At 46.8% G+C, this 27,361-nt stretch overlaps 1 protein-coding gene across 1 annotated transcript in view; it reads right to left on the reverse strand.

Moving 5' to 3' along the window:
* Positions 1–620: 620 nt before the first annotated feature.
* The window catches only part of PPME1 (protein phosphatase methylesterase 1), a 32,276-nt gene continuing 5,535 nt past the window's right edge, over positions 621–27,361 (reverse strand). Inside the window, exons 2-14 of the mRNA XM_071812968.1 lie at positions 19,479–19,573; positions 18,590–18,681; positions 14,462–14,519; positions 13,888–13,939; positions 11,448–11,602; positions 9,275–9,365; positions 8,810–8,875; positions 7,347–7,482; positions 6,458–6,587; positions 5,842–5,886; positions 4,855–4,919; positions 3,416–3,483; positions 621–2,800 (exon numbers count right to left, since the gene is read on the reverse strand). Coding sequence (XP_071669069.1) covers positions 2,782–2,800; positions 3,416–3,483; positions 4,855–4,919; positions 5,842–5,886; positions 6,458–6,587; positions 7,347–7,482; positions 8,810–8,875; positions 9,275–9,365; positions 11,448–11,602; positions 13,888–13,939; positions 14,462–14,519; positions 18,590–18,681; positions 19,479–19,573 — 1,072 coding nt within the window. The 3' untranslated portion in view covers positions 621–2,781. The remainder of the gene's footprint in view (positions 2,801–3,415; positions 3,484–4,854; positions 4,920–5,841; positions 5,887–6,457; positions 6,588–7,346; positions 7,483–8,809; positions 8,876–9,274; positions 9,366–11,447; positions 11,603–13,887; positions 13,940–14,461; positions 14,520–18,589; positions 18,682–19,478; positions 19,574–27,361) is intronic.

The following is a 27,361-nucleotide window of genomic DNA, read 5'->3' on the forward strand; positions in this document are numbered from 1 at the left end:
GAATGAGTCCCCCCTCAGTCTCCTCTTCTCCAGCTCCAGAGCCCCAGCTCCCTCAGCCTTTCCTCACACGGGAGATGCTCCACTCCCTTCAGCATCTTGGTGGCTGCGCTGGACTCTCTCCAGCAGTTCCCTGTCCTTCTGGAGCTGAGGGGCCACAACTGGACACAATATTCCAGGGGTGGTCTCCCCAGGGCAGAGCAGAGGGGCAGGAGAACCTCTCTGACCTACTGACCACCCCCTTCTAACCCACCCCAGGTACCATTGGCCTTCCTGGCCACAAGGGCCCAGTGCTGGCTCATGCTCACCCTGCTGGCCCCAGGACCCCCAGCTCCCTTTCCCCTACACTGCTCTCCAACAGCTCCTTCCCCAACTTACACTGGAACCTGGGGTTGTTCCTGCCCAGATCCAAGACTCTACACTTGCTCTTGTTCTATTTCATTCAATTTTCCCCTGTTCAGACAAAAGCGTGGTCTCAAGAAGTGTCTGCGGCTCGATGCAGCGAATTCCCCTCCACCTCCTGTCCCTGTCGTCACCTTCACTCTTGAATTACTTTTGAAGCCAGCACGACACGCAAGGCCCCGAACCTCTTCTGCTTGGCACAAAGCGACACCACAGTAAGCAAGCTGTTGAAATATTTATTATTATTATTATTCTTTTTTTCCACTCACTTCTCAAACGTTAACAACAAAATAGAATTCCGGGGAGCCCACGGGATTCGGAAACAGTCGTTCGTTTTCCAACGGTGCTTCTGCAGGGTATAAAACTGATTTTCTTCTGCTGTTTTGGAAGATTTCACAAAGTGTAAAAGCAAATGATAACAGGGAAGGCAAACGCGAGGAGTTACCGCAATGAATCACTCCGAGCCGGATCCTCTGAGTGACTCGAGCACGGAGGAATGTGATGGTACCGGGATCGTTCATGAGTAAGACAACAGGCACATGCTGAACTACCCCGTGAAGGGAGACTCTGGACACACACACACGCTGTTATTGTTTAATTTCTAACAATTGAACACAGGAATCATCTGGAAAAGGCCAAGAATTGTGTCAATTTTCAGGATACAGCTGGGAAAAAAGAATACGCTATTTTGCATCTCAGCTACTGAAGATCCAGTGAATCCATCGGCGACTGAAACGGGGCGGACGTCACATCGAGGTCACGGTAAACTGATGCGATTAATTAATATGGTGACTTACGGAGGGAGGTACCAGTAATTGCTCTTTGAACACGTGAGTGCTGATGGCCGAAGTGCCACGAGGGTGGAGAATCTTGGGAACGAAGCTTTTTTGTCCCTAATTCAGGCTTTTTCCACCCAAACGTGTCAGAGAAGCCACGGCTGCCGCGTCCAGAGCTCACGTGTGAATTAATCAGAGGAGACGAGCGGCTTGTCCATCAGGGTAAACGCCGATGTTAAGCCGGGCTTTGCTGAGCTCTTCACGCCGTCTCCCCACCTGCACCTCTCAAACTGGTGATGGCTTTTGTCACAGGACACGGATGCAAGTCACAGCTGTCAAATCAGGCGAAACCCAGGTTTTTGCCTTGGCAAAACCGCGTTAAAATGCTGCTTTCATCATACAGCGAAGGGTGACGGACGTAAAGCAATTAAAAATAATTAATGCAGACATCCACTGGCAAAATATTGGGGGAAATCGCTCCAAAATGTTTCTGCTCTTACACTTGAGAGAGTGATTCTTAGGTGAAAGCAAATGGTCTGTGGGGAATTGAACCCTGAAGGAAAGCTCTCCATGGAACTACAGCATGGAAATAGGGAAGGCAGGCAGTGAAACCATCGAGGAGGCAGCGGTGGAAACAAGGTCTTTCCTCCAAATACCGGGGGAGCAAACGCGGTGGCAGCTGCTCACGCGCCTGCGTCGACATCGGGATTGACTCCAAGCTCTTCCAGGCTTTGATCTACGGCGCTTTTGGCATTTTTTTCATCCAAAAGGCGCTATCTCGGCTCAATTGTGTGTAGCAGCGACAAGAAGGGAAGAATAAACATGGCCTAACAAAGCGCGGCTTGCTGAGCATGTTGCAACCGCTGGTCTTGGGCCTTCCCCATGAACGCAAGCGCAGGGTCCTGTCTGCAGGAGCTGGCGTTATCCAGGCTATTTCTTTGCATTGAGAACTTGAAAGAAGTAATAAAAAAGCTGCAAGACACTGAAACGGAGCTCACGGTCCCCCCCTCGCCTTTTTGTTTTAATTTCCTGCCTGGGTAAGTCGCATTTAGGCTCTTCCCGCGGCTTAACCCGTAAGGCCGGCGTTGGCGAGATGAAACCTGAGCTCCCGACGAAGCAGATTCCGCGTCTGCTTTTGGGGAAATAAATATGTATATTAAAAAAACAAACCTAAGGGGCACTTTGAAGACGATTATACGACTCCACGGAGAAATCCTGAAGCCTTTGGCTACGCTGCGATACCCTCAGTGGATCTGGATGGCCAACGGCCCCTTCGCGGTTGGGTGCAAGAAAAGCCTGAGAATCGACGGAGATCGGTTTGGTGATGGACTTAGTTGGGATTTCAGGAGGTTTTTCCTCGTGGTAGCAGAGGAACCAACTCCCAAGGGCCTGAAGAGCTTTTCATGGTCTTTTAGTAGAAGCTGCTTCCCAGCGAGGAAGTCCTTAAGCGCTTAAAACATTCTGGAGAACTAGTTCTAAAGGGATGAATCTCACACCAACTTCTCACTGCTGCTCAACTGGAGGGATGAAAGGAGATGGATACATCACAGTGGCCTCTGGTGCAGTTTATTTACAACAGGACTCAGTGCCGGAGAACACCAGGGTATTAACAAGCAGGAAACACGCTGGGAGGGAAAAAGGAGAGGGGAGGAAAAGTCGCACGTTGAAAATCAAGGCGTTCCCTGCAGGTATTTGACTCCGCGATGCCCTAAATTTAGTTGGTTACCCAAACAAGAATCTATCGGGAAGGTTAAAATCAGCATCGACGCTTTCGACTGTAACTTGTAAGCTACATAATAACGAGAAGCACAAAAGCTTTTTGGTGAAGAATTCTTAGCTAAAAGCAGGAAGACTTTTCAGAACTGCCTAAAAAAGCTGCTTATTTTAGGATCATCTCTCAGAATTAGATCAGCACCTTCTATGAGGTCTAAGCATCGGTTTAGCTTTAGTACTGGAACTAAGACTTTGTGAGTTTTTCCTTATCGGCCACAACCCACTCTCACTGCTGATTGAGGACGTCGGGTTTCTAGGGTTCATTTTGATATGAAAAAACGGGAGATAAGCACGGAAAGTCGGCAAAGCGAAGCAAACAGCTCTACCTGTCTAATCTCATGGGTATTTCTCGGCCGAAGAAGCGTGGTGCGAGTTGTTTCCAAAACACAGGGCCTCGGTTACTTCGATAAAACGCTATTTAAACTAAATATTGGAAAGCAAAAGCTCGAGCACCCGCAGGGCCTTACCACTGGAATCCACCGATGGGCTCTGTAAACCTGTGACGGATCAGGAATGTGGCAACGGCTTCAGCAACCTGAAGGAGAGAAGAAAACAGTCAGAATTTCAAGGGACACGAAGGTAACAAGAAATCCAGTCGGTTTCAAAGGCTGCAGCATTTCCAACAACAGGCCGTGCCCTCAGGACCCTCCTGTCAAGTTTGCTCCTTTAAAACTAAGAGCTCTGTATAACAGGCTTATACTAAATATAAATTAAGCATATTCAATATATTCAATATTTAATATTAAACCAAATTAGTTAGATATTAAACATATTAATATATAAAAGAAGGAGCTACATGTTTCCAGCTTTACTCTGACACTGACCACACAATCAAGAACGGACACAACTTGTTCACCGGCTCTTTCGGGAATTCTTAAAACAATGCGTAGGTTTAGAGGGTAAAACAGGTCTGGTTAGTCCTATAAAGGATAAATCAAGATACTCACCTGACAGTAGTAATACCACTTAGAATTTATAGTAAAAAGAACAGTGAAAGAGGTCAGTATAGATAAAAATCCCTATTTGAGATGGGTGAAGCGAAGCACGGATAGGCCGAGCTTTACATTCACAGCGGTCAGCGTAGAACAAGTTTTAAAACCAGAGGCGTTTCTGACCACAGGCTCCACCGGCTGCACCACATTTCTGTTTCTATCTGGACGCTGATTTCGGCAGCACGCAGTTCCGTCGGTCTGCGAGCTGTTTCACTAATAATTTGGGTTGTGTTTGGAAAATACGAGCCACTCAGCCCAGTAAAACACAGACCAACCCCAAAACCTGCAGCTTAGGCCAGGGGAGAGGGGAGAACTTCACAAGGAAGGGGATAAATCCGCATGCCAGGCGGTACGAGTTAGTTCTGTCGCTGCTAGGCTGGGGCTTAAATCGGTGGTCAAGCCAAGCTCTGTGTCACGCAACATCTTAGGCCAGGCTTTCCAGCCAAATCCAAGCTGTTTCGTGAATAATCAGTTAAGATGTTGTGCAAAAATTGCCCCTGAAGTGTAAGTATTGTAAGAGAAGCTGAGAGGGATGTGATTGATGGGATCAATATCTCACGGTGGGTGTCAGAGGATGGAGCAGACTCTGTTCAGTGGTGCCCAACGCCAGGGTGAGGGGCAACGGGCACAGACTGAACCACAGGAGGCTCCATGTGAACATGAGCAGAAACTGCTTTGCTGGGAGGTGCCAGAGCCTGGCCCAGGCTGCCCAGAGCAGGTGTGGAGTCTCCTTCTCTGAGACATTCAAACCCCTGGGATCCTGTGTGATCTGCTCTGGTGACCCTGCGTGAGCAGGTGGGTTGGACTGGGGGATCTCCAGAGGTCCCTTCAACCCCAACCACTGTGTGATTCAATATTGAAGCTGTGAAGACAGTGGTTTATTGATTTAGCTTCAATCCCATGGTGGGGCTCACCTTGTCTGGAGCATCTTCATGGACCGCGTGGCCGCACTGCGGGAGAACCTGCATCTGAAACTTCCCTGCGGATGGACAGAGGCATCACTGCAGCGGCTTTTCCAGCGGTTTTGACTTCTAACAGCAGCGGTTTAGGCAAAAGGTTCTTGTGTACGCACGAAACATCGGACACAACACCCATAAATCCGCTGGGAATTTATAAACTCTTTGAAAAACGGTCTCACATTCTTTAGAAACAAACCTCACTAAATGTATCGGGCAAAGAGGGACCGGGAAGGCACAGGAGTCTAAAGCAACAAATACACAGTTTCCAACAAAAGCAAGAACCAGTTGTTTAATTCATCTTCCCCAGGTGTAATTAGAGCAGGGCCCCAGGAATTAAAAATTAAACTAAGCATCTTAGAGCTTCTCGATGCAGGGGAGATTCCCTTTCCGAGTTGGAAATGTTCTCACATCTACCGTAAGATAATATTTATCCTGCTTTCCAGTACTGGTTGATCTGGAAATTAATGAAGCTGAGATGGGTAAAATAAATAAAAAGAAGAAAACAACAACAAACCCAATGCATTAATGCAGACGCTGAATGATGTCTGCCAGAAATATTGGGAGACCAGACAGTTTGGGATGCTCCCTATAGCTTGGAACATCAGGGATTTAATTAGAAAGGGAAAAAACCCATTGGAAATTCCCCCCCCAAACCCAAGGAAAGTGTGGCAGCCCCATTGTTGGAAATATGGAGCATTAGGACTGAACAGAAACCACGGCAACAGCTCTTCACAACTTCTAATTCAACCTTCTCCTCAACTTCTCCACCACACAGACAGTCAGAGAACACTTTGGGAGGGACAAATTCTTCAGCGTTTTGATACAAATGGCACCTGGTAAGATGCCATTCCAGCCAACTCTGGTTTTGTGTACCCATAGCAACAGGTTATCGTCCAAAAAGAGCATCCCGGTTAGGATAGAGCAATAATATTCAATATTTACCTTGCATCTGTCCGATTGTTAGATCTTTATCCAGTCTGTCGACACCTACAATCATTGGAGAAAAGCCAGAGAGAGCGTGACTGTCTAAGCTGGGCTTTACCTGACGTTTTGAAGGGGACGTTTGCCTTGAAAAACTCAAAAGAAACACTGTTTTTGATGCCCACAAGGATTTTTCACCACTGAACCTCAAGGGAGTAAAGTGACAGGAAAGAATCCCAGGCAAAAATGCAAGAACGCATCCTTCCCCACTACTTAAAATGGTATTTATCTTGGTTACACACTTAATTTCCTATCAGGGTATAAAATGGGTTGGCTCTAAAGCATCGATAATTCTGTAGGAAACACAGTAGTGAAGGATCTGTTTGCTCTTCTCCCACATAACACCCACCCAAGAGCAGCAACACATATATGTCACAATATATCAAATATAACGGGTTTATGATATTTCCAGGTGTGTAGAAACATGAAGGTGGAAAACACAGATGCGCTGGTCTCGGAGACATCAGCCAAATGCTGATTCTCTATAATATTAAATACTGAAATATTAAACATTAAAAGGGAGACATCCCCGAACCGACAACCACCGAACCTACAGTTGTTGGAAGAGACAACGTACCAGCTAAAAGCAAAAGCTTTGGAGTCGGGCAGCTTAGGAAGAGGTTCGATAAACCCCTGAACCAGCCATCCCAGTACTTTTCTGTCTTTGCCAGTTCAATTCGCCATGTGTATAAATGCTCCTTCTTCGTCTGCAGGGAGGACAGAGAGATCCGCATTAGTGAGCCATAAAAAAGCTGAAATAAAGTTAAATCACAGTGGCGTTTGGGATGATATATTAAAAACACCGGCTCCCTCTGGTGGAATACATATTTCTACGGGATGACCCTCCTTGCTCCTGAATTTCTCTCCAGATCACAGCCAAAATGCACAAGTAGGGATGATAAAAGTGAGCAGGAGCTACACCTAGAGTTGAAGAGGAGGCTGTAGCTCTCAGCGCACTCAATTTGTTATTTTTTCCTGGTCCGAACAGCTCAGAAATTGTCCCACCGTTCAGATTTGGCTCTCAGGTGACACAGAAATACAAGGGGCTAAGGTGGCTACACCGATTCTGCTCAAGGAATTGACATTCCTGGCTTGGAATGGCCTGTCCAACCTCCCAAATGTTTCTGAGCCTTGGAAAAGGAACAAAAATAGCATAAAGAGCCAGAAAAGAGCGCTTGTCGTTCAGGCCAGACGTCCCATATGCATTAAATCCATGAGCGTATCAGGAGAGAAAACCAAACACACGTTATCAAGTAGCAGCCCAAGATAGAATCAGTGAAACAGACAAAGAAGAAAACCAAAAGTTATGATATACGATGATTTTAAGTGTCTCTTCCAAGCAAAATGATTCTACGATATAAAGTTTTCAGTCCCTGGAGTTGCTGCCTGTTCTATTTTGAATTATTTGGAAAACTATTGGTGGCTACTTTTGCAGTTTGTTGGGTTTTTCCCAAGAAATTCCCAACCTCTGTGTCATCTTCTTTCTTCCTTTTGTTGACAGAGCCTCCCCCTTCCTCATCCTCTTCATCCTCCTCCTCCTCTTCCTCAATAATGCCCTCCACTATGGCTTTAGGACATTCGGGACTCGCAGCCCCTTCGCACCTGTAGAAATAAAACCAGGAACTGATTCCCTGCCAAAACAACACAAAACCCACCAGCAAAATGCAAACCACAAAACCAAAGGAAAAAACCAAATTAAAAAACCCACTTTTTAAATCTGTGCAGAAAGGCAGACAAAACAAGCAGTGATTAACTTCTTAAAACACGACTCTTGGTGGATTTTGCCCCAGGGAAATTTTGCTCAGGTTTTCTCTAAGTGCTTTGCCGGTATCACAGAAATACACAGAATCCCAGAATGTCAGGGGTTGGAAAGGAACTCGGAAAGCTCATCCAGGGCAATCCCCCCATGGAGCAGGAACACCCAGCTGAGGTTCCACAGGAAGGTGTCCAGGCGGGTTTGAATGTCTGCAGAGAAGGAGACTCCACAACCTCCCTGGGCAGCCTGGGCCAGGCTCTGACACCCTCACCCCAAACAAGTTTCTTCTCAAATCTAAGCGGAAGCTCTTGTGTTCCAGTTTGAACCCATCACCCCTTGTCCTACCATTGGTTGTCACCGAGAAAAGCCTGGCTCCATCCTCCTGACACTGCCCCTTTCCATACTGATCCCCAGGAATGAGTCCCCCCTCAGTGTCCTCTCCTCCAGCTCCAGAGCCCCAGCTCCCTCAGCCTTTCCTCACACGGGAGATGCTCCACTCCCTTCAGCATCTTGGTGGCTGCGCTGGACTCTCTCCAGCAGTTCCCTGTCCTTCTGGACTGAGGGGCCACAACTGGACACAATATTCCAGGGGTGGTCTCCCCAGGGCAGAGCAGAGGGGCAGGAGAACCTCTCTGACCTACTGACCACCCCCTTCTAACCCACCCCAGGTACCATTGGCCTTCCTGGCCACAAGGGCCCAGTGCTGGCTCATGCTCACCCGGCTGTCCCCAGGACCCCCAGCTCCCTTTCCCCTACACTGCTCTCCAACAGCTCCTTCCCCAACTTACACTGGAACCTGGGGTTGTTCCTGCCCAGATCCAAGACTCTACACTTGCCCTTGTTCTATTTCATTCCATTTCTCCCCGCCCAGCTCTCCAGCCTGTCCAGGTCTCTGATGGCAGCACAGCCTCTGGCGTGTCAGCCACTCCTCCCAGCTTGGTGTCCCCAGCAAACTTGCTGACAGTCACTCTATTCCCTCATGCAAGTCATTGATGAATATATTGAATAATCCCGGCCCCAGCACTGACCCTTGAGGGACTCCACTAGAACAAATTATAAGTATTTGCTAGAAGAAATTTTCACTTTCAAGTGTATTTATGGTGTGTAGCAACAATACTGAAAAACAGATGATTCTAAGAGCTTGAAATAACAAAACAAAACCAAATCACTTACTGTTTGACTTGACCGACCATAGAAACTCTGGCAGATTCAAGATTTCTTATTTGGCCACTTTTTACACTAGAAAAGAAAAAAGTGGAAGGACAGGAATAGTTACTGACCCAAATCAGGCTCAGAAACAGAAGCAAAAGCCCTTTAGAGCTCATGGTTTCCCCAAATCGCCCCCAAACCTCCTGTTCTCAGAGTGGCTCCCGCTACATGTCGATTGATTTATTTCTCTGACCCCCCCCCACCGTTATTGTAATTGTAAATTTAAAAGATGTGGGAGAATTGCTGATGGGAAAATGGTGTAATAGGGTTATATCCACCTCACGGCAGAGAGAGGTGAAAAATTAGGTTGGGTAATTGGTAACACAACTGGGTTTTCTATTCATATAAATAAAATAATCTATTAACTTGGTTTCCTTTGGGAGTCAAACTATGAAGACGAGTGATTTTGGAGACTAAACTATTCGTTACCTCCACTCAATGGCGTTTTCAAGCGACGTGAACGTCTTGGGACGACTCCTTAAGAAGTTCTGCATGCTGTTCAATGCATCCATGGCCGTACCTACAAAAGAAGTTTTTTAACTCGATGGCATCTGACGGAATTGTTGCCATGTCCCTCTATACAGAATTGGCTACCAGGGAACACCCTCAGAGAGAGCCGGAGCTCACTGGGGATTTAATGCAGTTAAGGAAAGTAAAACTCAGTATTCCTAAGCCTACTATTCCCACGTTGGAAAATCAGTATTTCAACAGGTAGGACGTAAAGACAGTAAGAGAAGGCAGTAGATCAATGTGGAAGACAGAACCACATCCAAGGGGACAGACACCCCGTCCAAGGGGACAGAATCCTACCTAAGGGCACAGAACCACCATTCAAGGGCACAGAACCACGTCTATGGGGACAGACACCCCATCTAAGGGGACAGACACCCCATCTAAGGGGAGGGAACCACCATTCAAAGGCACAGAACCCTGTCCATGGAGACAGACACGCCATCCAAAGGGAGAGAACCACACCTGAGGGCACAGAACTCTACCCAAGGGGACAGACACCCCATCCAAGGTTACAGAACCCTACCCAAGGGGACAGACACCCCATCCAAGGCTATAGAACCCTACCCAATGGGACAGAACCACATCCAAGGGCACAGAACACCATCCCAGGGGACAGAACCCTACCCAAGGGGACAGGACCACATCCAAGGGGATGGAACCACCATTTGAGGGCAGAGAACCCTGTCCATGGCAACAGACACCCCATCCAAGGGCACAGAACCACATCCAAGGGCACAGAACCCTACCCAAGGGGACCAACATCCCATCCAAGGGCACAAAACCCCATCCTGGGGACAGGACCCTACTCAAGGGGACAGAACCACATCCAAGGGGACAGAACCACCATTTGAGGGCACAGAACACTGTCCATGGGGACAGACACCCCATCCAAAGGGACAGAACCACATCCAAGGGGACCAACGTCCCATCTCACGGGACAGAACCCCATCTCAGGGGTGGGAACCACCATTCAAGGGCACAGACACCACATCCAAAGGGACAGACACCACATCCAAAGGGACAGACCCCTGTCCATGGGGACAGACACCCCATCCGAGGAGACAGAACCACATCCAAGGGGATAGACACCCTATCAGAGGGGACAGAACTACATCCAAGTGCACAGAACCCCCATCCAAGGGCACAGACACCTACCCAAGGGGACAGACACCCGATTCAAGGGCACAGAACCCTACCCAAGGGGACAGACACCCAATCCAAGGGCACAGACACCCCATCGAAAGGGACAGAACTCTATCTAAAGACAGAACCCATCCAAGGGGACAGAACCCCATCCAAGGGGACAGAACCCCATCCAAGGGGACAGAACCACCATTTAAGGGCACAGAACCCTGCCCAAGGGGACAGACACCCCATCCAAAGGGACAGAACCCTACCCAAGGGGACAGAACCACCATTCGAGGGCACAGAACCCTGTCCATGGGGACAGACACTCTGTCCAAGGAGACAGAACCACGTCCAAGTGGATAGACACCCCATCCAAGGGTACAGAACCCTACTCAAGGGGACAGACACCCCATCGAAAGGGACAGAACTCTATCTAAAGACAGAACCCATCCAAGGTGACAGAACCACCATTCGAGGGCACAGAACCCTGTCCATGGGGACAGAACCACATCCAGAGGTACAGAACCCATCTAAGGGGACAGAATCCTGTCCATGGGGACAGACACCCCATCCCAAGGGGACAGATGTCCCATCCAAGGGGAGGGAACCACCATTTAAGGGCACAGAACCCTGCCCAAGGGGACAGACACCCCATCCAAAGGGATAGAACCCATCCAAGGGGACAGAACCCATCCAAGGGGACAGAACCACCATTCAAGGGCACAGAACTCTGTCCATGGGGACAGACACCCTGTCCGAGGAGACAGAACGACATCCAAGGGGACAGACACCCCATCCCAGGTAATGGAACCACATCCAAGTGCACAGAACCCCCGTCCAAGGGCACAGACACCTACCCAAGGGGACAGACACCCCATCCAAGGGTACAGAACCCCACCCAAGGGGACAGACACCCCATTCGAGGGGACAGACATCCCCATCCGAGGGGACACACACTCACCTTCCACGACGTCGATCATGCACAAACCCAGCAAACTCGGCACCAAGTTGGCGACGGCCGTGTGGACGGCGATGGCGCCCCCCATGCTGTGCCCGATCAGCATGATGGGGGGCGGCAGGTCCCCGTACAGAGCTTCCACCACGTTGCCGACGTCTCTGCCAAAACACAGTAAAAAAGCACGGTCGGTGTCTATACCCGGATCCATTTCTGAAGCGGATTTGTACGACGGGAGGAGAAAACATATTCAGGATAGATGTCCGGCTCCAAATCCTCTCCGTACGCCCATTTAACTCACAGGTAATAGAGATAAGCTTATTTTCTTACCATTGTTTCATCTAGGCACTAATAACAGGAAATCATTCAAGCCAATAGTTCCCTGAACAAGCACGTCAATTCCCTTTCTATTAACAGAAAGCACTCATTTAACAGAAAGACCTTTTTATATTGACATCGGCCAGTAGGAATTTTAAATATAAGATGAGAAATCCATCAAATTCTCTTGCGTGGAAGCGCAGACTAAGAAATTCACTCTGCTGAAAGGAGAAAGCTTTTGCAATTAAAGAGGGAAGACAACTGAGCCCTCCTGACCAAGTCGAGGATAAAAAACATAGAGCACAAGCAAAAAGACTCGAATTCTACAGATACTATAAGGCAAGGGGTAATTTCTCCATCCTTTCTGTAAGGTACCTGCTCTAAACTGAAGCTGTTGCTGCAAGAGGTGAAATCTGGCTTGTGTGATTCACAAAACCCGAAATAATAACAGAAATAATGATTAAAATCTGCTGATTAAACGGTAGTTTAAGACACCCAGATTGGTTTTCCTGACTAAAACCATTAAGAGGAACTGGAGATGAAAAAATGAAATAATAAAAGGTTGACCAGCTTGTTTGCTCTGTCAGAGTTTGAGGGTTCCAGTGAGACCTGGACAGGCTGTAGAGCTGGGTAGGGAAAATTGAATGAACTAGAACAAGGGTAAGTGCAGAGTCTTGGATCTGGGCAGGAACAACCCCAGGTTCCAGTGTAAGTTGGGAAGGAGCTGTTGGAGAGCAGTGTAGGGGAAAGGGACCTGGGGGTGCTGGGGACAGCAGGGTGAGCATGAGCCAGCACTGGGCCCTTGTGGCCAGGAAGGCCAATGGTACCTGGGGTGGGTTAGAAGGGGGTGGTCAGTAGGTCAGAGAGGTTCTCCTGCCCCTCTGCTCTGCCCTGGGGAGACCACCCCTGGAATATTGTGTCCAGTTGTGGCCCCTCAGCTCCAGAAGGACAGGGAACTGCTGGAGAGAGTCCAGCGCAGCCACCAAGATGCTGAAGGGAGTGGAGCATCTCCCGTGTGAGGAAAGGCTGAGGGAGCTGGGGCTCTGGAGCTGGAGAAGAGGAGACTGAGGGGGGACTCATTCACGGGGATCAATATGGAAAGGGGCAGTGTCAGGAGGATGGAGCCAGGCTCTTCTCGGTGACAACCAGTGATAGGACAAGGGGCAATGGGTGCAAACTGGAACACAGGAGTTTCCACTTAAATAGGAGAAGAAACTTGTTTGGGGTGAGGGTGTCAGAGCCTGGCCCAGGCTGCCCAGGGAGGTTGTGGAGTCTCCTTCTCTGCAGACATTCAAACCCGCCTGGACACCTTCCTGTGGAACCTCAGCTGGGTGTTCCTGCTCCATGGGGGGATTGCACTGGATGAGCTTTCCAGGTCCCTTCAACCCCTCACATTCTGGGATTCTGTGGTTTGATGAAAATAAAAATGAAAACCTGTTATTAATCAAGGCTCCCATTTAAAGGTTATTTAGGAGCAACCGTCAAGCTCATTGCTAAAAGGAAAGGTTTAAAAAACAAAAGGCGACTTGTTTCATGGTAGCACTGCTCTAGATTTAAAAAAAATGTAATTATTTCATAGGGCATCTCCTTGGGACAATAAAACATCGGGACCCGCTGAGCCACACGCAGCAGCGATAAAGGGACACAATGGAAGTCAGAATATATTTCACACATGGCCTCCCCGCAACAAACCCAGCGGACTCGCTCACCCCATGGTTACAAAATCCTCCGCGATTTAATTGTAGTCCCAGCAAAGGGTCTTTTTGTCCTAAATGTGGAGAAGCGTAATGTGCTTAGCAGTGGGTTATTTTGCTTTTCCTACAGCTCTGTCGAGAGGGGGATTTGTAGGTCATGGTGGTTTGAAAAAGCAGCTCCGTCCATGGTTGAAAACAATAAATCGCAGGTTGGGACTCGGGTTTGGAACCCGACTCAGCTGGAAGAGTGTAATATAAATTACCAATAGTCCCAAAATGGAAGGAAAAGGGTTAACTACCAGAATCACGCTAATTTAAATCCTCCAGCTCCCCCAAATGAAGGTTTTGTGTCCTCAAGTAGTTTATTGCTCAATCAAGGGAAGGAAATAAAGGTTTGTGCAAAGCGAAACACTGAAGAGCATAAGCATCCTTACTTTGACATAGTCTCTGCAGACAGGTCTTCAGGATTCCGAACTTTGGTTTCCCCTGAAAGAACAAAAAGAGTTGAGTCAACACAAGCTGAGAACCTTCAGACTTGGAGCAGCAACCGTACAAAGCCGTTTGGCCCAGTAATTAAAAGTGAAACCTCCTGCAGTTAACAGGAGTCATTAAGAAACCCAGAATTAATACGAGGGGTTGGTACTTTATCACGTTTTAGCTGATGGGTAGGAAACGCTCCCCGTAACTGTTCCATATGCGCAACGTATCTTAAAACTAAAGAACAGAGCTTATTTCTAATGGCAAAGACCAACCTGTAGGTTAGGAAAATACGAAATGACGAAAATCGGGGGCAGAATGTAGGAAGGAATGAACCCATGAGTCCACCAAAGGCGAACAAGGTGGTTGCGGAGCTGCAGAAGCTACTTTTCCACCCTTGCTTTTGAATAAAATAAATAGGAATGCCTTAAGGATGTTTCTTAGTCATCTTGGGAGGGATTCGTTACATCTCCTTTAAAAAATGAGAGTGTAACATGCTTATGTGATTTTAAGTTTAGTTCTTTCACTCACCGTGGCCTCGGAGATCTAAAGCCACGATCCTGCACTGGATCCTGTTAATGATTGCAGCCTGCAAGAAAGGACAAAGAGAACGTCAGCGAAGCATTCGCAAAGTGCCAAAGCTCCTCTCCAAATCACATCAAGCGCTCCCTGAAACAACAGCAAAGGTGCCACAAAAACCTTCTGCTGTCGACAAAGAGGATGAACCTGGATTGCACGAGGTGTCGGAGATGTTGAGGAGGAATATTCCATATACATCACCATTAATTAACCCAAGATCCATAATTTTATCATGACAAATCATCCCTGGCTGTACAGTGGACATGGAAACGAAGCAGCCGCTTTGCAGCACCCATTCAATTTGCTCTCAAAGAGCAGAATTTTACAGGAAGGCTGAAATGGCTAAAAATTGACTCATCCAAAGGGGTCGGGGGGAACAAGTGGATCTTTGATTATGGCTCTGTTTGTCCCTGGGAGCTCAATTTACACGAGATATCTCAGGCATCGCAGTGATTAAGCCGCATTCTTTGTGGAAAGGAAGACTTTTGTGTTAAGGAATCACTGATTATTTAAATAATAGCCCTGCAGGAGCGGGGGAATTTGTGGAGGGATTCTTAACAGAACCACTGATACAATGGGCAGAGATTGAAAGGACCCAGCCCTTTTATTTTGATTATTCAGCTATTCAATTACTGGAGTAATTGTTCTTCCCAAACCCACTGAATCCACAATTTTTGAGCCCCCACAGACACCCTGAAACCTCAATCTAAAAGATTGAGCAATAATTTAACTCGTCAGAGGAGCAGTCTGCTGCTAAAATCAAATTATTGTCATTAGGGAATAAGGAAGGAGGATCCTCAGTGTGATTGAGAGAATGGGAAGTTTTAGAGTGCCCTGAATTTTACCCGAACAGGAGTATTTTGGCCATGAAAAGTACAAATATATAATCTAGGAAGCGAGCAGGTCAATAAGCAAAATAAGAAAGGCGCACATGGCTCTGGAAGGATGGGATTTTATTTATAGATGGTTACTCTCAATGCTTCCCAATCTGGGTTTCTTCTTGGGGGGAAGGATGTTATAGAAAGAATTTTAGTTAGTTAGTTTTGGTTTGGGGTTTTTGTTGTTTGTGGGGTTTTTTGGGTTTGTTTTTCATGTTCTGGTTCATCCCAAACATTTAACGCTTTGGCTCGGGACCAACTTCTACCTCAAAAATGCACAAAGGAATGAATTCGATAGCAGACACATGAAAACATAAGCTGATTATCATGGAAGTTTCTTTCTCCAACATAAAATGCCTGTCAGTGTAAGGTACGGTGTTATAACTGCAATCACTGCTAAATTCTGGAGATTGTTAAATGTAAAAATAGGATTGGTGTTGCTATTGGAAATAAAGAGCTCCAGAGAGGACAGAGTGGCTGGAAAGCAGTCAGGCAGAAAGGGACCTGGGGGGACTAACAGACAGGAAACTCAACAGGAGCCAACAGTGTGCCCAGGTGGCCAAGAAGGCCAATGGTGTCCTGTCCTGTATCCAAACCAGCGTGGTCAGCAGGACAAGGGCAGTGATCCTTCCCCTGTGCTCTGCACTGGGGAGGCCACACCTGGAGTATTGTGTTCAGTTCTGGGCCCCTCAGCTCAGGAAAGAGATGGAAGTGCTGGAGCGGGTCCAGAGAAGAGCAACAAGACTGGGGAAGGGACTTGAACACAAGCCCTATGGGGAGAGGCTGAGGGAGCTGGGCTTGTTCAGTCTGGAGAAGAGGAGGCTTAGAGGTGAGCTCAGCACTCTCTAGAACGACCTGAAGGGCAGTTCTAGCCAGGGGGGATTGGGCTCTTCTCCCAGGCAGTCAGCAATAGGACAAGGGGGCATGGGCTTCAACTCTGCCAGGGGAAATTGAGGCTGGAGATTAGAGAGCAATTCTGTGCAGAGAGAGTGGTCAGCATTGGAATGGCTGCCCAGGGAGGTGCTGGACTCACCGGCCCTGGAGGTTTTGAAACTGAGTTTGGCCATGGCACTTAGTGCCATGATCTGGTCAATGGACTGGAGTTGGACCAAGGCTTGGACTGGATGATCTCTGAGGTCTTTTCCAACCCAGTCCATTCTGTGATTCTGTGAAGTGACTTATAAAAGCCCTTAACTCAGAAAAAAATGTGATTTCCTACCTTCGCCTCCAATTAAAAGCAGCGACCTTCACTACATCTGCTTAAGACACTCGGATATCATTTAAAAAACCCCAAAACTAGCAGAAGAAAATATACCCGTCCATCTTAGCAACAAGTGAGTTACAAACAAATAACTACAGGATTTAGTAAGACAGAGATTTAAGATTTAAAGTTTCAGTTCTGCACCAGTTTCTGGGTCAGGTAAAATTACAAATGAACTGTTACGTGTAAAACTATTAATACTAATCAACACTAAAATGCAGCCCAGTTGGTAAAGTATTTGCTCATGTGTCTCTTCGTATTGTAGGGTGGTTTATAATTACAGCATCAGGATCACTCAACAGTAATCACGGTGGGAATTTGGTAGTGACTCCTGGAAAATATTTATTTTTCTTAGTTTGAATGCTTAAAGGCTGAGTGACTTACAGCCCATCTGAATGTCTAAAAGGTAATAAATACGACATGGCACAGAATCCCAGAACATCAGGGGTTGAAGGGACCTGGAAAGCTCATCCAGTGCAATCCCCCCATGGAGCAGGAACACCCAGCTGAGGTTCCACAGGAAGGGGTCCAGGCGGGTTTGAATGTCTGCAGAGAAGGAGACTCCACAACCTCCCTGGGCAGCCTGGGCCAGGCTCTGACACCCTCACCAGGAACAAGTTTCTGCTCAAATTTAAGTGGAAACTCCTGTGTTCCAGTTTGAATCCACTGCCCCTTGTCCTGTCACTGGTTGTCACCGAGAAGAGCCTGGCTCCATCCTCCTGACACTCACCCTTTCCATCTTGATCCCCATGAATGAGGTCACCCCTCAGTGTCCTCTTCTCCAGCTCCAGAGCCCCAGCTCCCTCAGCCTTTCCTCACACGGGAGATGCTCCACTCCCTTCAGCATCTTGGTGGCTGCGCTGGACTCTCTGCAGCAGTTCCCTGTCCTTCTGGAACTGAGGGGCCACAACTGCACACAATATTCCAGGGGTGGTCTCCCCAGGGCAGAGCAGAGGGCCAGGAGAACCTCTCTGACCTACTGACCACCCCCTTCTAACCCACCCCAGGTACCATTGGCCTTCCTGGCCACAAGGGCCCAGTGCTGGCTCATGCTCACCCTGCTGGCCCCAGGACCCCCAGCTCCCTTTCCCCTACACTGCTCTCCAACAGCTCCTTCCCCAACTTACACTGGTACCTGGGGTTGTTCCTGCCCAGATCCAAGACTCTACACTTGCCCTTGTTCTCTTTCATTCCATTTCTCCCCGCCCAGCTCTCCAGCCTGTCCAGGTCTCTGATGGCAGCACAGCCTCTGGCGTGTCAGCCACTCCTCCCAGCTTGGTGTCCCCAGCAAACTTGCTGACAGTCACTCTGTTCCCTCATCCAAGTCATTGATGAATATATTGAATAATCCCGGCCCCAGCACTGCCCCCTGAGGCTCTGCACTGGATCCAGGCCTCAACTGGACTCTGCCCCATTGCCCACGACTCTCTGGCTTCTTCCCTTCAGCCAGTTCCCAGTCCACCTCACTACCCGCTCATCCAGACCGCACTCCCTCAGTTCAGCTGTGAGGATGCTGTGGGACACTCTGTCAAATCCCTTACTCAACTCACAGTAGATCACGTCCACCGCTCTGCCATCATCCATCCATCTTGTTCTGTCCTCATAAAAGTCAATGAGGTTGGGCAAGCACGACTTCCCCTTGGTGAAACCATGCTGACTGACCCTAATGTCCCTCTTATCCCTGATCTGCCTTGAGATGGTTACTGCTGGTAACTAAAACCTAGAGGATAAACCTTTGTGGGTGCTTTGCCTATTTAATAAATACACCAAGAGGGAAATATTTAGAATTGACTCAGGTGCTTACCAGATTACAAGATGGTTTTCTAAATGGATTTTCCTGGGGTTAACAGAGCTGAATGGTTAGTTACCTTTCTTTGTGTATATATACGTATATATATATATATATATATAAAAATATAAATGAAGCAGCAGGTTACTTACAGTAAATACAGCCCAGGAAAGTGCAGAATGGCCTCCCCCATGTAACAGCAGCAAGACGGGCCCCTCCAATCCACTTTTGTAAATTCGAAAAGTGTACGAACAGTTAAGGCCATTTCACGGAGTTATTTGAAGTCTCTCACTTAGCTGAATGTATTTTGGAGTCTGCAACACCCAGCAGTGTTTTATTTCTACCTCTGCTTAACCCAAAGGCTCATTTCTCCCTCTGATCAACGGGCATGTGCGAGAATAAACTGGATAAAACTTAACCCATTTATTTTATTCCAGAGTTTTTTTCCTGCTGTCCAGGTCTCGTTGGGCTTTTGGACTGACATTTAAATTGGTAATTTGGAGAGAAATAGCTTGGAAGTTGGGTTGTCCTACTGGCCAAGCTAAAATACGCATGTTTAAAACCGATGCAACTATTTAAATGACAAGGATGTGTTGTTTAAACACAGATTAAAACATTTTCCTTTTGTAATTAGGTCAAACGAACATTTGCAAAGGGAGCAGAGATTTCGGAAAGATCAACTACCTGTTGTTAATAATAAAAAATCCATAAACAGCTTAGATCCTGCGACAGTTTAAACTATGGGAACAGATGAGCGTTGCTGTGCAAAATATGTTATTGAATTGCTGGAAAGACTTTTTTAATGTTAATTAAAGCAACAGGAGGAACAGACCTTGTCCATCTTAACTGTCAGCTCAGAAGGGAGAGCTCTAGTGATTGATGCTGATCCCTGCAATAGGAAAAATGGGAGAAGAAATACATGAAAAAGATGAAGAGAACCCCAAAAAATTCAATGACACATGATGCTGCCCTAGGACTGAGAATAACACATAATAAATATAATAAATAATAAATAAGTTCAAGGCAGAACAAAGAAGGATATATCCTTGCCGGTTTCATTTTCTACCACAACGTCCTCCATTGATTCAAAGTATTGGCTCCAAAGCACCGGCGAAAAATCACGTTTTCTTCCTGGGCTGCAAGGCAAGAAAATATTCAGTAAGAAACAGGTATATATTAAAAAGTCTTTAATTTCAATTGGCATACAGGTGTCGTTACGTCCGTCCAAGAGAACACGCCAGTGTCACACAACAGTTTAGGACTGGAAGCAAATGAAATCAAGAAGTCACCTTGACACTATGGGATTGAAAAGCAAGAGCATCAGTTATTTATTGAAGGTTACGACTAATTGACCACGTCCTGCTTGTCAGGACATCACGGCTTTCCGAGAAATCTCCTCCAATTTTCTGGAAGAACTATCATTCCAAAAGAAAGTCGATGGTTCTGTATCTATCCTGCCCCAAGTATAAGGACCACGAGAATACCACTGCAATAAAGACCAAGAAAGGCTCCTCAAGCTGCTTTCCTTGGTGTGCGAGGGCTCTGCAGGCACCTGGGATCCTGAAAACAGCCTATCATACAAATATTTTGTTGGGGAGGATGCTATCAAGTCCAGCAACGCAAGTAAAAGGTAGTGAGTCAAAAAGGATTATATTATCATTATTATTATTAGTAGTAGGATCTTTAAAACCTGGATTTTACATTAAGGAGAGATCTTCAGAACCTGGATTTTCTATTAAGGAGAGATCCCAGAATCCCAGAATGTCAGGGGTTGAAGGGACCTGGAAAGCTCATCCAGTGCAATCCCCCCATGGAGCAGGAACACCCAGCTGAGGTTCCACAGGAAGGTGTCCAGGCGGGTTTGAATGTCTGCAGAGAAGGAGACTCCACAACCTCCCTGGGCAGCCTGGGCCAGGCTCTGACACCCTCACCCCAAACAAGTTTCTTCTCAAATTTAAGTGGAACCTCCAGTGTTCCAGTTTGAACCCATTGCCCCTTGTCCTATCACTGGTTGTCACCCAGAAGAGCCTGGCTCCATCCTCCTGACATTCACCCTTTCCATATTGATCCCCATGAATGAGTCCCCCCTCAGTCTCCTCTTCTCCAGCTCCAGAGCCCCAGCTCCCTCAGCCTTTCCTCACACGGGAGATGCTCCACTCCCTTCAGCATCTTGGTGGCTGCGCTGGACTCTCTCCAGCAGTTCCCTGTCCTTCTGGAGCTGAGGGGCCACAACTGGACACAATATTCCAGGGGTGGTCTCCCCAGGGCAGAGCAGAGGGGCAGGAGAACCTCTCTGACCTACTGACCACCCCCTTCTAACCCACCCCAGGTACCATTGGCCTTCCTGGCCACAAGGGCCCAGTGCTGGCTCATGCTCACCCTGCTGTACCCCCAGGACCCCCAGCTCCCTTTCCCCTACACTGCTCTCCAACAGCTCCTTCCCCAACTTACACTGGAACCTGGGGTTGTTCCTGCCCAGATCCAAGACTCTACACTTGCCCTTGTTCTAGTTCATTCCATTTCTCCCCGCCCAACTCTCCAGCCTGTCCAGGTCTCTGGATGGCAGTACAGCCAGATCTTTAAAAGCTGTATTTTAAATTAAGGAGCAAGCTTTAAAAACCTGGATTTTGTATTAAGGAGAAATCTTTAAAACCTGGATTTTAAAGGAAGGAGAGGATGTGCCCTCGGGCTCTGGTTTGCTCCAGGCCTTGCACTTATTCCCAGGTTGTAGGAATTCCTTTAGAAGTCACAATCTGTCCATACAGAAAAACTGCTTTACCATCATAGAAAAATAAAATAAAATTAAAAGAAGACTGAAACGGTTGTTTTAAAAGAGGACTTGGTGCGATGAAGGATTTGGACATTGGTGTGTCTGGTAAGCACTTCTACCTGGAGAGCTTTCCTCCTTTATTATAAACTTGTATCTTCCTGACAGTGCAATAATACCCGAAAAGAGGCAGGAAAACCAAAAAAAGCCTGTTTTTTCCACTAATACATTTCCAAACCGTGAATCACAGTCGTTATTCCCCATCAAGAATGAGACTCCTCTTTAAAATCGGTCTTATTTCTGCTGCGCTTTGTTGACAGGTGCACCAAATTACACCTTAAATCACCCACTAAGGTACTAAGGTTGTGCCCAGCACCTTAGGGAATGCAATTATGATGATGATTATTATTATGTGGATGCAGAAAACCTGTCCTGTAGCCACTGTATAATCCAGGGCTCTCGAAGGTTGACAAATTGATGTATTTTTTCCTTCCATCAAAAGGTGCAGCTGTGTCCTTGTACAACCAACAAAAGGCTCCGCAAGCAGAATTTTCCTGATGACTCAAAAATCTGTTTCTCAGGCTGATATTCCCTCGGTAAAGAGTAGTGCTTAATTTTGGCAGGGACATAATTAGGCAAGATTGGGGCCTGGTTTACAGGATGAGTAACAGGGCATCATTTTAACACATTTTGCATTTCTTCTGGGGGAAGGGATCAGCACAAGATATTAAAACCAAGCACAAGCGTAGGGATTTAAGGCCTTCGTAGATGAAAAATCTCCTCAGTTGAAGGAAGTTTATCCTGAATTCTTGGCTTAATAAAGAAATAGAAAGGAACAGACAAAGCGGCTTTTTGTAGAGCCAAAACTCCAGTTTCCCTTTGTGTTTCTAGAATACGAAGTATAACCACTCCCTGAATTGTCCTTCTATGTGTTTCCAACCTCGTGTCGCTCTTGTCATATTTCAATTAAATACAATAAGATGTAAATCCAGAAAATATTAATCCCTTACTTCCTCTGCTTAATCTCATTCTCTAATAAAGAAAAATCAGCAAATTCCAACCTTGGCCTTTCAAAGAACGCTGTGCGTCGGGAAGAACACAGCCATATATTTTAATGCTAAGTAGTTGTAATATTGGGAAGAACCAATAACATCTGTATAGGTGTCCAAGTATCCAAGGAAGGGAGACAATATTTGCTGTGATGCTGACAGAACATCCCACTAGGACTGAAAAGACAGTCAGAGCAGTTTTAGGTTTGTTGGCCTCAGTAAATCCAGGTGATTGGCAAATATGGGCATCCGCACCTCTTCTAGCATCACCCAGAAATGGGGCAGCAACTCCCTGGAAACCAGCCCTATATTGTGAGAGCAGAAAGTTTGGAGGTGGACTCAGCAACAGTGGGAAATCCTGGAGTAAGTCACTGATTAATTGTATCGTGACAAATGAAGAGTTTTGACTAATTAATGGGGTTTTGTGAAAGCAGATTTACAGCCACTGTTACAGAAGGGGGACGTTGTAGCATGTTGATTAGCGCCAGGACATGAAAACAATATTGTGTACGAGAGATACCAAAGTTTGGGGTATTTAAAATCAAAATTAATCCTAAGGAAAAGCAAGAAATGAAGTTCTTGCACTCACACGTCAAGGCTACAAAGCCCAAGTAGCTTGAGTAGTCACCAATAACATCTCGGTCAGGATCTGTACCAAATGGCAAAACCCATCATTTCTATCAGTAAGCGCAGATTTTTAAGCATTCAATTTCTATCAGTAAGTGCGGATTTTTAAGCATTCAGGACTTCAAGAGGGAATATTAAGCACAGCACCAACCAAAATCAGCTATCAATGCAAGAAATCTTAATTAATCCTGCACAGGCAAGAGCGGGTGGAGTGAGACTTGATGTTGCTCCTTTTCTGATGGAGGAAGAACAAACCCCAAAACTAACAAAGTCGTGTCACGTACCCAGGCACAAGGCAAAAAACCATACATTAAGAAGATGGAGAACGTGGTGTGGTGAAGTACAATCTCCTGAAAGCTGGTGGTTCAGCAGCTGAGTGCACACATTGAAGTGAGAGCGGGGTGATCCTGGTCGTGGTGGGATCCTCAGGTATTTAAGAAGAACCTCAACTGCATAGGGTGGTTAAGTTCATCTCAAATGCTCCGATTAAAGAGATTTTTATCTTGTTTTCTCAAGCAGATGTCTTCATGAGATTGGAGAGCTTGGCATCAGTCTCAAATCTCTTCAGAGAAGGGAACGGAGCTGGTGAGGGGCTGGAGCACAAGTGTGATGGGAGTGGCTGAGGGACCTGGGGGGGTTCAGCTGGAGAACAGGAGCTGAGGGGAGACCTTCTGATCTCTGAACTGCCTGAAAGGAGCTTGGAGCCAGGGGGGTCGGGCTCTGCTCCCCAGGAACAAGCGCCAGGAGCAGAGGAAACGGCCTCAAGTTGCGCCAGGGGAGGTTGAGGTTGGATGTGGGGAACAATTTCTTCCCCAAAGGGCTGTGGGGCATTGGAACAGGCTGCCCAGGGCAGTGCTGGAGTCACCATCCCTGGAGGGCTGGACAGACATGAGGTTCTTAGGGACACAGGGCAGTGCAAGGGATGGGTTAATGGTTGGACTTGATGGTCTTGAGGGGTTTTTCCAACCAAAATGATTCTGTGATTCTAAGTTGACCTGATGCTTTTCTCCTGGAACATGCAGACAACCATGAGACCCTGCAGTGACTGAGAGCACCGACACACAGTCACTGTAATGAAGAACAAACCCACGAAGTTCACGAAGAAGACGTTTCCTTCATTCTCAGTTCCTCCAGATTTACTCACTCCCTGTGGTTTCAGGTGTAGTTGAAAACAAAAATGGTTTTCACAGAATGGTTTGGCTTGAAGGACCTTCAAAGTTCTTCTGGTCCAATCCCCTGCCATGAGCATGGACATCTTCACCAGCTCAGGTTGCTCAGAGCCCCGTCCAACCTCATATTGAACATCTCCAATGATGGAGCATCCACCGCTCCCCTGATCTTCACCGGATCTCTTCCCACCTTTCTATCTGCAAGGCCACCCAAGCCCAGGACAACAGAGAAGATGAAGACAAGGAGCAGAACAGGAGACAAATTTCTCCTTCAAGTAGTAGTAGAAACCAATGTAGGGTTGGCCCGATCGCGTCGCCACAGCCTGAATTTGGGAAGCAACTATTGACCGAAACGATTACATTTTGCTCAGTTCTACACCAGCCATCCGTAACTCCTACGCAAAAGTGAGATGGTGTTGGTCGACCTTCCACTTTGCTCGGGGAAAACCTGAATGGGAAATAACAACAAAAACCCAACAAGGGCACAATCAAAAGACTTATGGGTATTTTTTTATCGGCTAAAATTTCCACGCAAATGTTAATACCATGACAGGGAAATATCTCACAAATTGCAAGGGGAAAACGTGAAATCAGAGCCGAGCCTTTCCATGGGAACGTGCCCCTCTACTCTTTATACTGTTGGATTTAGTGGTATCAATTAACGCTTCAAATTCAGCTTAATTGGAGTTAACACCTCCAAAGAAAATGTGTAGTTGTGTGTTATATAGGAAATACCTGGGAATAATATATACCAGAACTCTAATGTTTGCAGAGGAATTGGAGTAGAAAGTGGAAAAGGGACTTAAAAACTATTGTCACCTCCAATAAAACATGGGCAAATTGTAATTTAGAGCAAAATCCTTGCCTCCAAACACTTGGGAAAGCATAAGTGACTTCGCAGTTAATAGCAAACCCCCAAAAAAGCAGCATAAACATGTAGTTTTCCACAAAACACTTGGTGACTGCAGGAAACGGGGCTGATTTCTCTGAAGAAAAGAATTAGTATCTTTGATTTCTTTTTCCTAGAGCTTCTTTATTTTAGCAATCCACCAACACACATTCAAAATTAGAAGCCAGCAGCTGTGATTTCGCGCCTTCCTCTGCTCAAACAGGATTTTGCTGACCAAATATTTAAACCCACACAACTAATTATGGCTTTTTAAAGTATCCGGCCGATCAAACCACAAATGGATCCGGCGTAACAATATTTCTGGGATGATCCTTAAACATCAAACAAGTCGGTCGGCGTATTAAACTGGAATCACAAAACCAACTCCAGGCCCCCTCTACAGTTGGTTTAACCTGTTGTTAAGGGGTTTTCTTTCAGGTATTTTCCTAAAAATAAATACATTTTTTAAAAATATATCGTCATAAGCAGGAGGAACCATTTTTAGACCATATTTTTTTCTGAAAATCCATATTTAAAGCTACTAATGCAATACTAGAACATCACGTGCATCAATCAAGACGCTTAACTCTTGCGTTGCATTTGGACCCGACCAAAGCGAATCAAACACCGTGTGTATGTGAGAAATGGCATAGGTGACAGGCCACAGGTTACGATACCTGAAAACTGACAAGGACATTGTTTTAAGTTCTGCCTTGAAGATACTGAATCCATACAATATTGATTTTAAAAGTTCTGGGGGAAAGGATGGATTAGAAAGGGAGAAATATGTTGGAATTGTCACGATTGAATTACGCAGATCTGATCCAATCAAGCCTTTCTAGATAATTAAAAGATTTTAGGACTTCGTACATGATTTTTATTCACGTGTTGGAAAAGAAGAGTAAATTCTTCTTAATTTCTAAATCTTAGCTCCGAATGAAGTAGTTCTGGAAGCTAATGAAAAACTTAAGATGTGAAATAAAACAGCTGTCGGGAATCCCAAAATGTCAGGGGCTGAAGGGACCTGGAAAGCTCATCCAGTGCAATCCCCCCATGGAGCAGGAACACCCAGCTGAGGTTCCACAGGAAGGTGTCCAGGCGGGTTTGAATGTCTGCAGAGAAGGAGACTCCACAACCTCCCTGGGCAGCCTGGGCCAGGCTCTGACACCCTCACCAGGAACAAGTTTCTTCTCAAGTTTAAGTGGAACCCCTTGTGTTCCAGTTTGAACCCATTGCCCCTTGTCCTCACTGGTTGTCACCGAGAAGAGCCTGGCTCCATCCTCCTGACACTCACCCTTTCCATATTGATCCCCATGAATGAGTCCCCCCTCAGTCTCCTCTTCTCCAGCTCCAGAGCCCCAGCTCCCTCAGTCTTTCCTCACACGGGAGATGCTCCACTCCCTTCAGCATCTTGGTGGCTGCGCTGGACTCTCTCCAGCAGTTCCCTGTCCTTCTGGAGCTGAGGGGCCACAACTGGACACAATATTCCAGGGGTGGTCTCCCCAGGGCAGAGCAGAGGGGCAGGAGAACCTCTCTGACCTACTGACCACCCCCTTCTAACCCACCCCAGGTACCATTGGCCTTCCTGGCCACAAGGGCCCAGTGCTGGCTCATGCTCACCCTGCTGGCCCCAGGACCCCCAGCTCCCTTTCCCCTACACTGCTCTCCAACAGCTCCTTCCCCAACTTACACTGGCACCTGGGGTTGTTCCTGCCCAGATCCAAGACTCTACACTTGCCCTTGTTCTAGTTCATTCCATTTCTCCCCGCCCAGCTCTCCAGCCTGTCCAGGTCTCTGATGGCAGCACAGCCTCTGGCGTGTCAGCCACTCCTCCCAGCTTGGTGTCCCCAGCAAACTTGCTGACAGTCACTCTGTTCCCTCATCCAAGTCACTGATGAATATATTGAATAATCCCGGCCCCAGCACTGCCCCCTGAGTCTCTGCACTGGATCCAGGCCTCCAACAAGACAGTAGTTGCTTCTGGGGTTCTTAGTCCCTTTTGGTTCACTATTTCATTCATTATTTGATTTTCTCAAATCTGACCATAAAGTTTGGGTTTATTTCCATTTTAACCGAGCGATCCAAACGCATCACTTGCAATATATAGACAAGTTCGAACACGACCAAAAAAGAATACAATGAAAAACAAAAAATAGAAACGAGTCTATTTTCACCTATTTCAACGCAGGAATCAGTGCAAATAAAGCACATTTCAGCCATGGAAAAATCAGCTTGCAGCACAGTTGGATATTAAGTTTAAAGCCATTTTAACAGCTCTGCTTCCACTTTGAGAAATAGATTTATAAACATGAGATGCTTAACACGGCAAATCAATGTTTCTCTGAGTTTAATTATATTTGTTCCCCGTAAAGGCTTGAAATGTAAAGGACTGTTCCAGTATAGCCTTGTATGTTTGTCAGCAC

The sequence above is a fragment of the Patagioenas fasciata genome, chromosome 1 (genome assembly GCF_037038585.1).
Source record: "Patagioenas fasciata isolate bPatFas1 chromosome 1, bPatFas1.hap1, whole genome shotgun sequence".
Lineage (NCBI taxonomy): Eukaryota > Metazoa > Chordata > Aves > Columbiformes > Columbidae > Patagioenas > Patagioenas fasciata.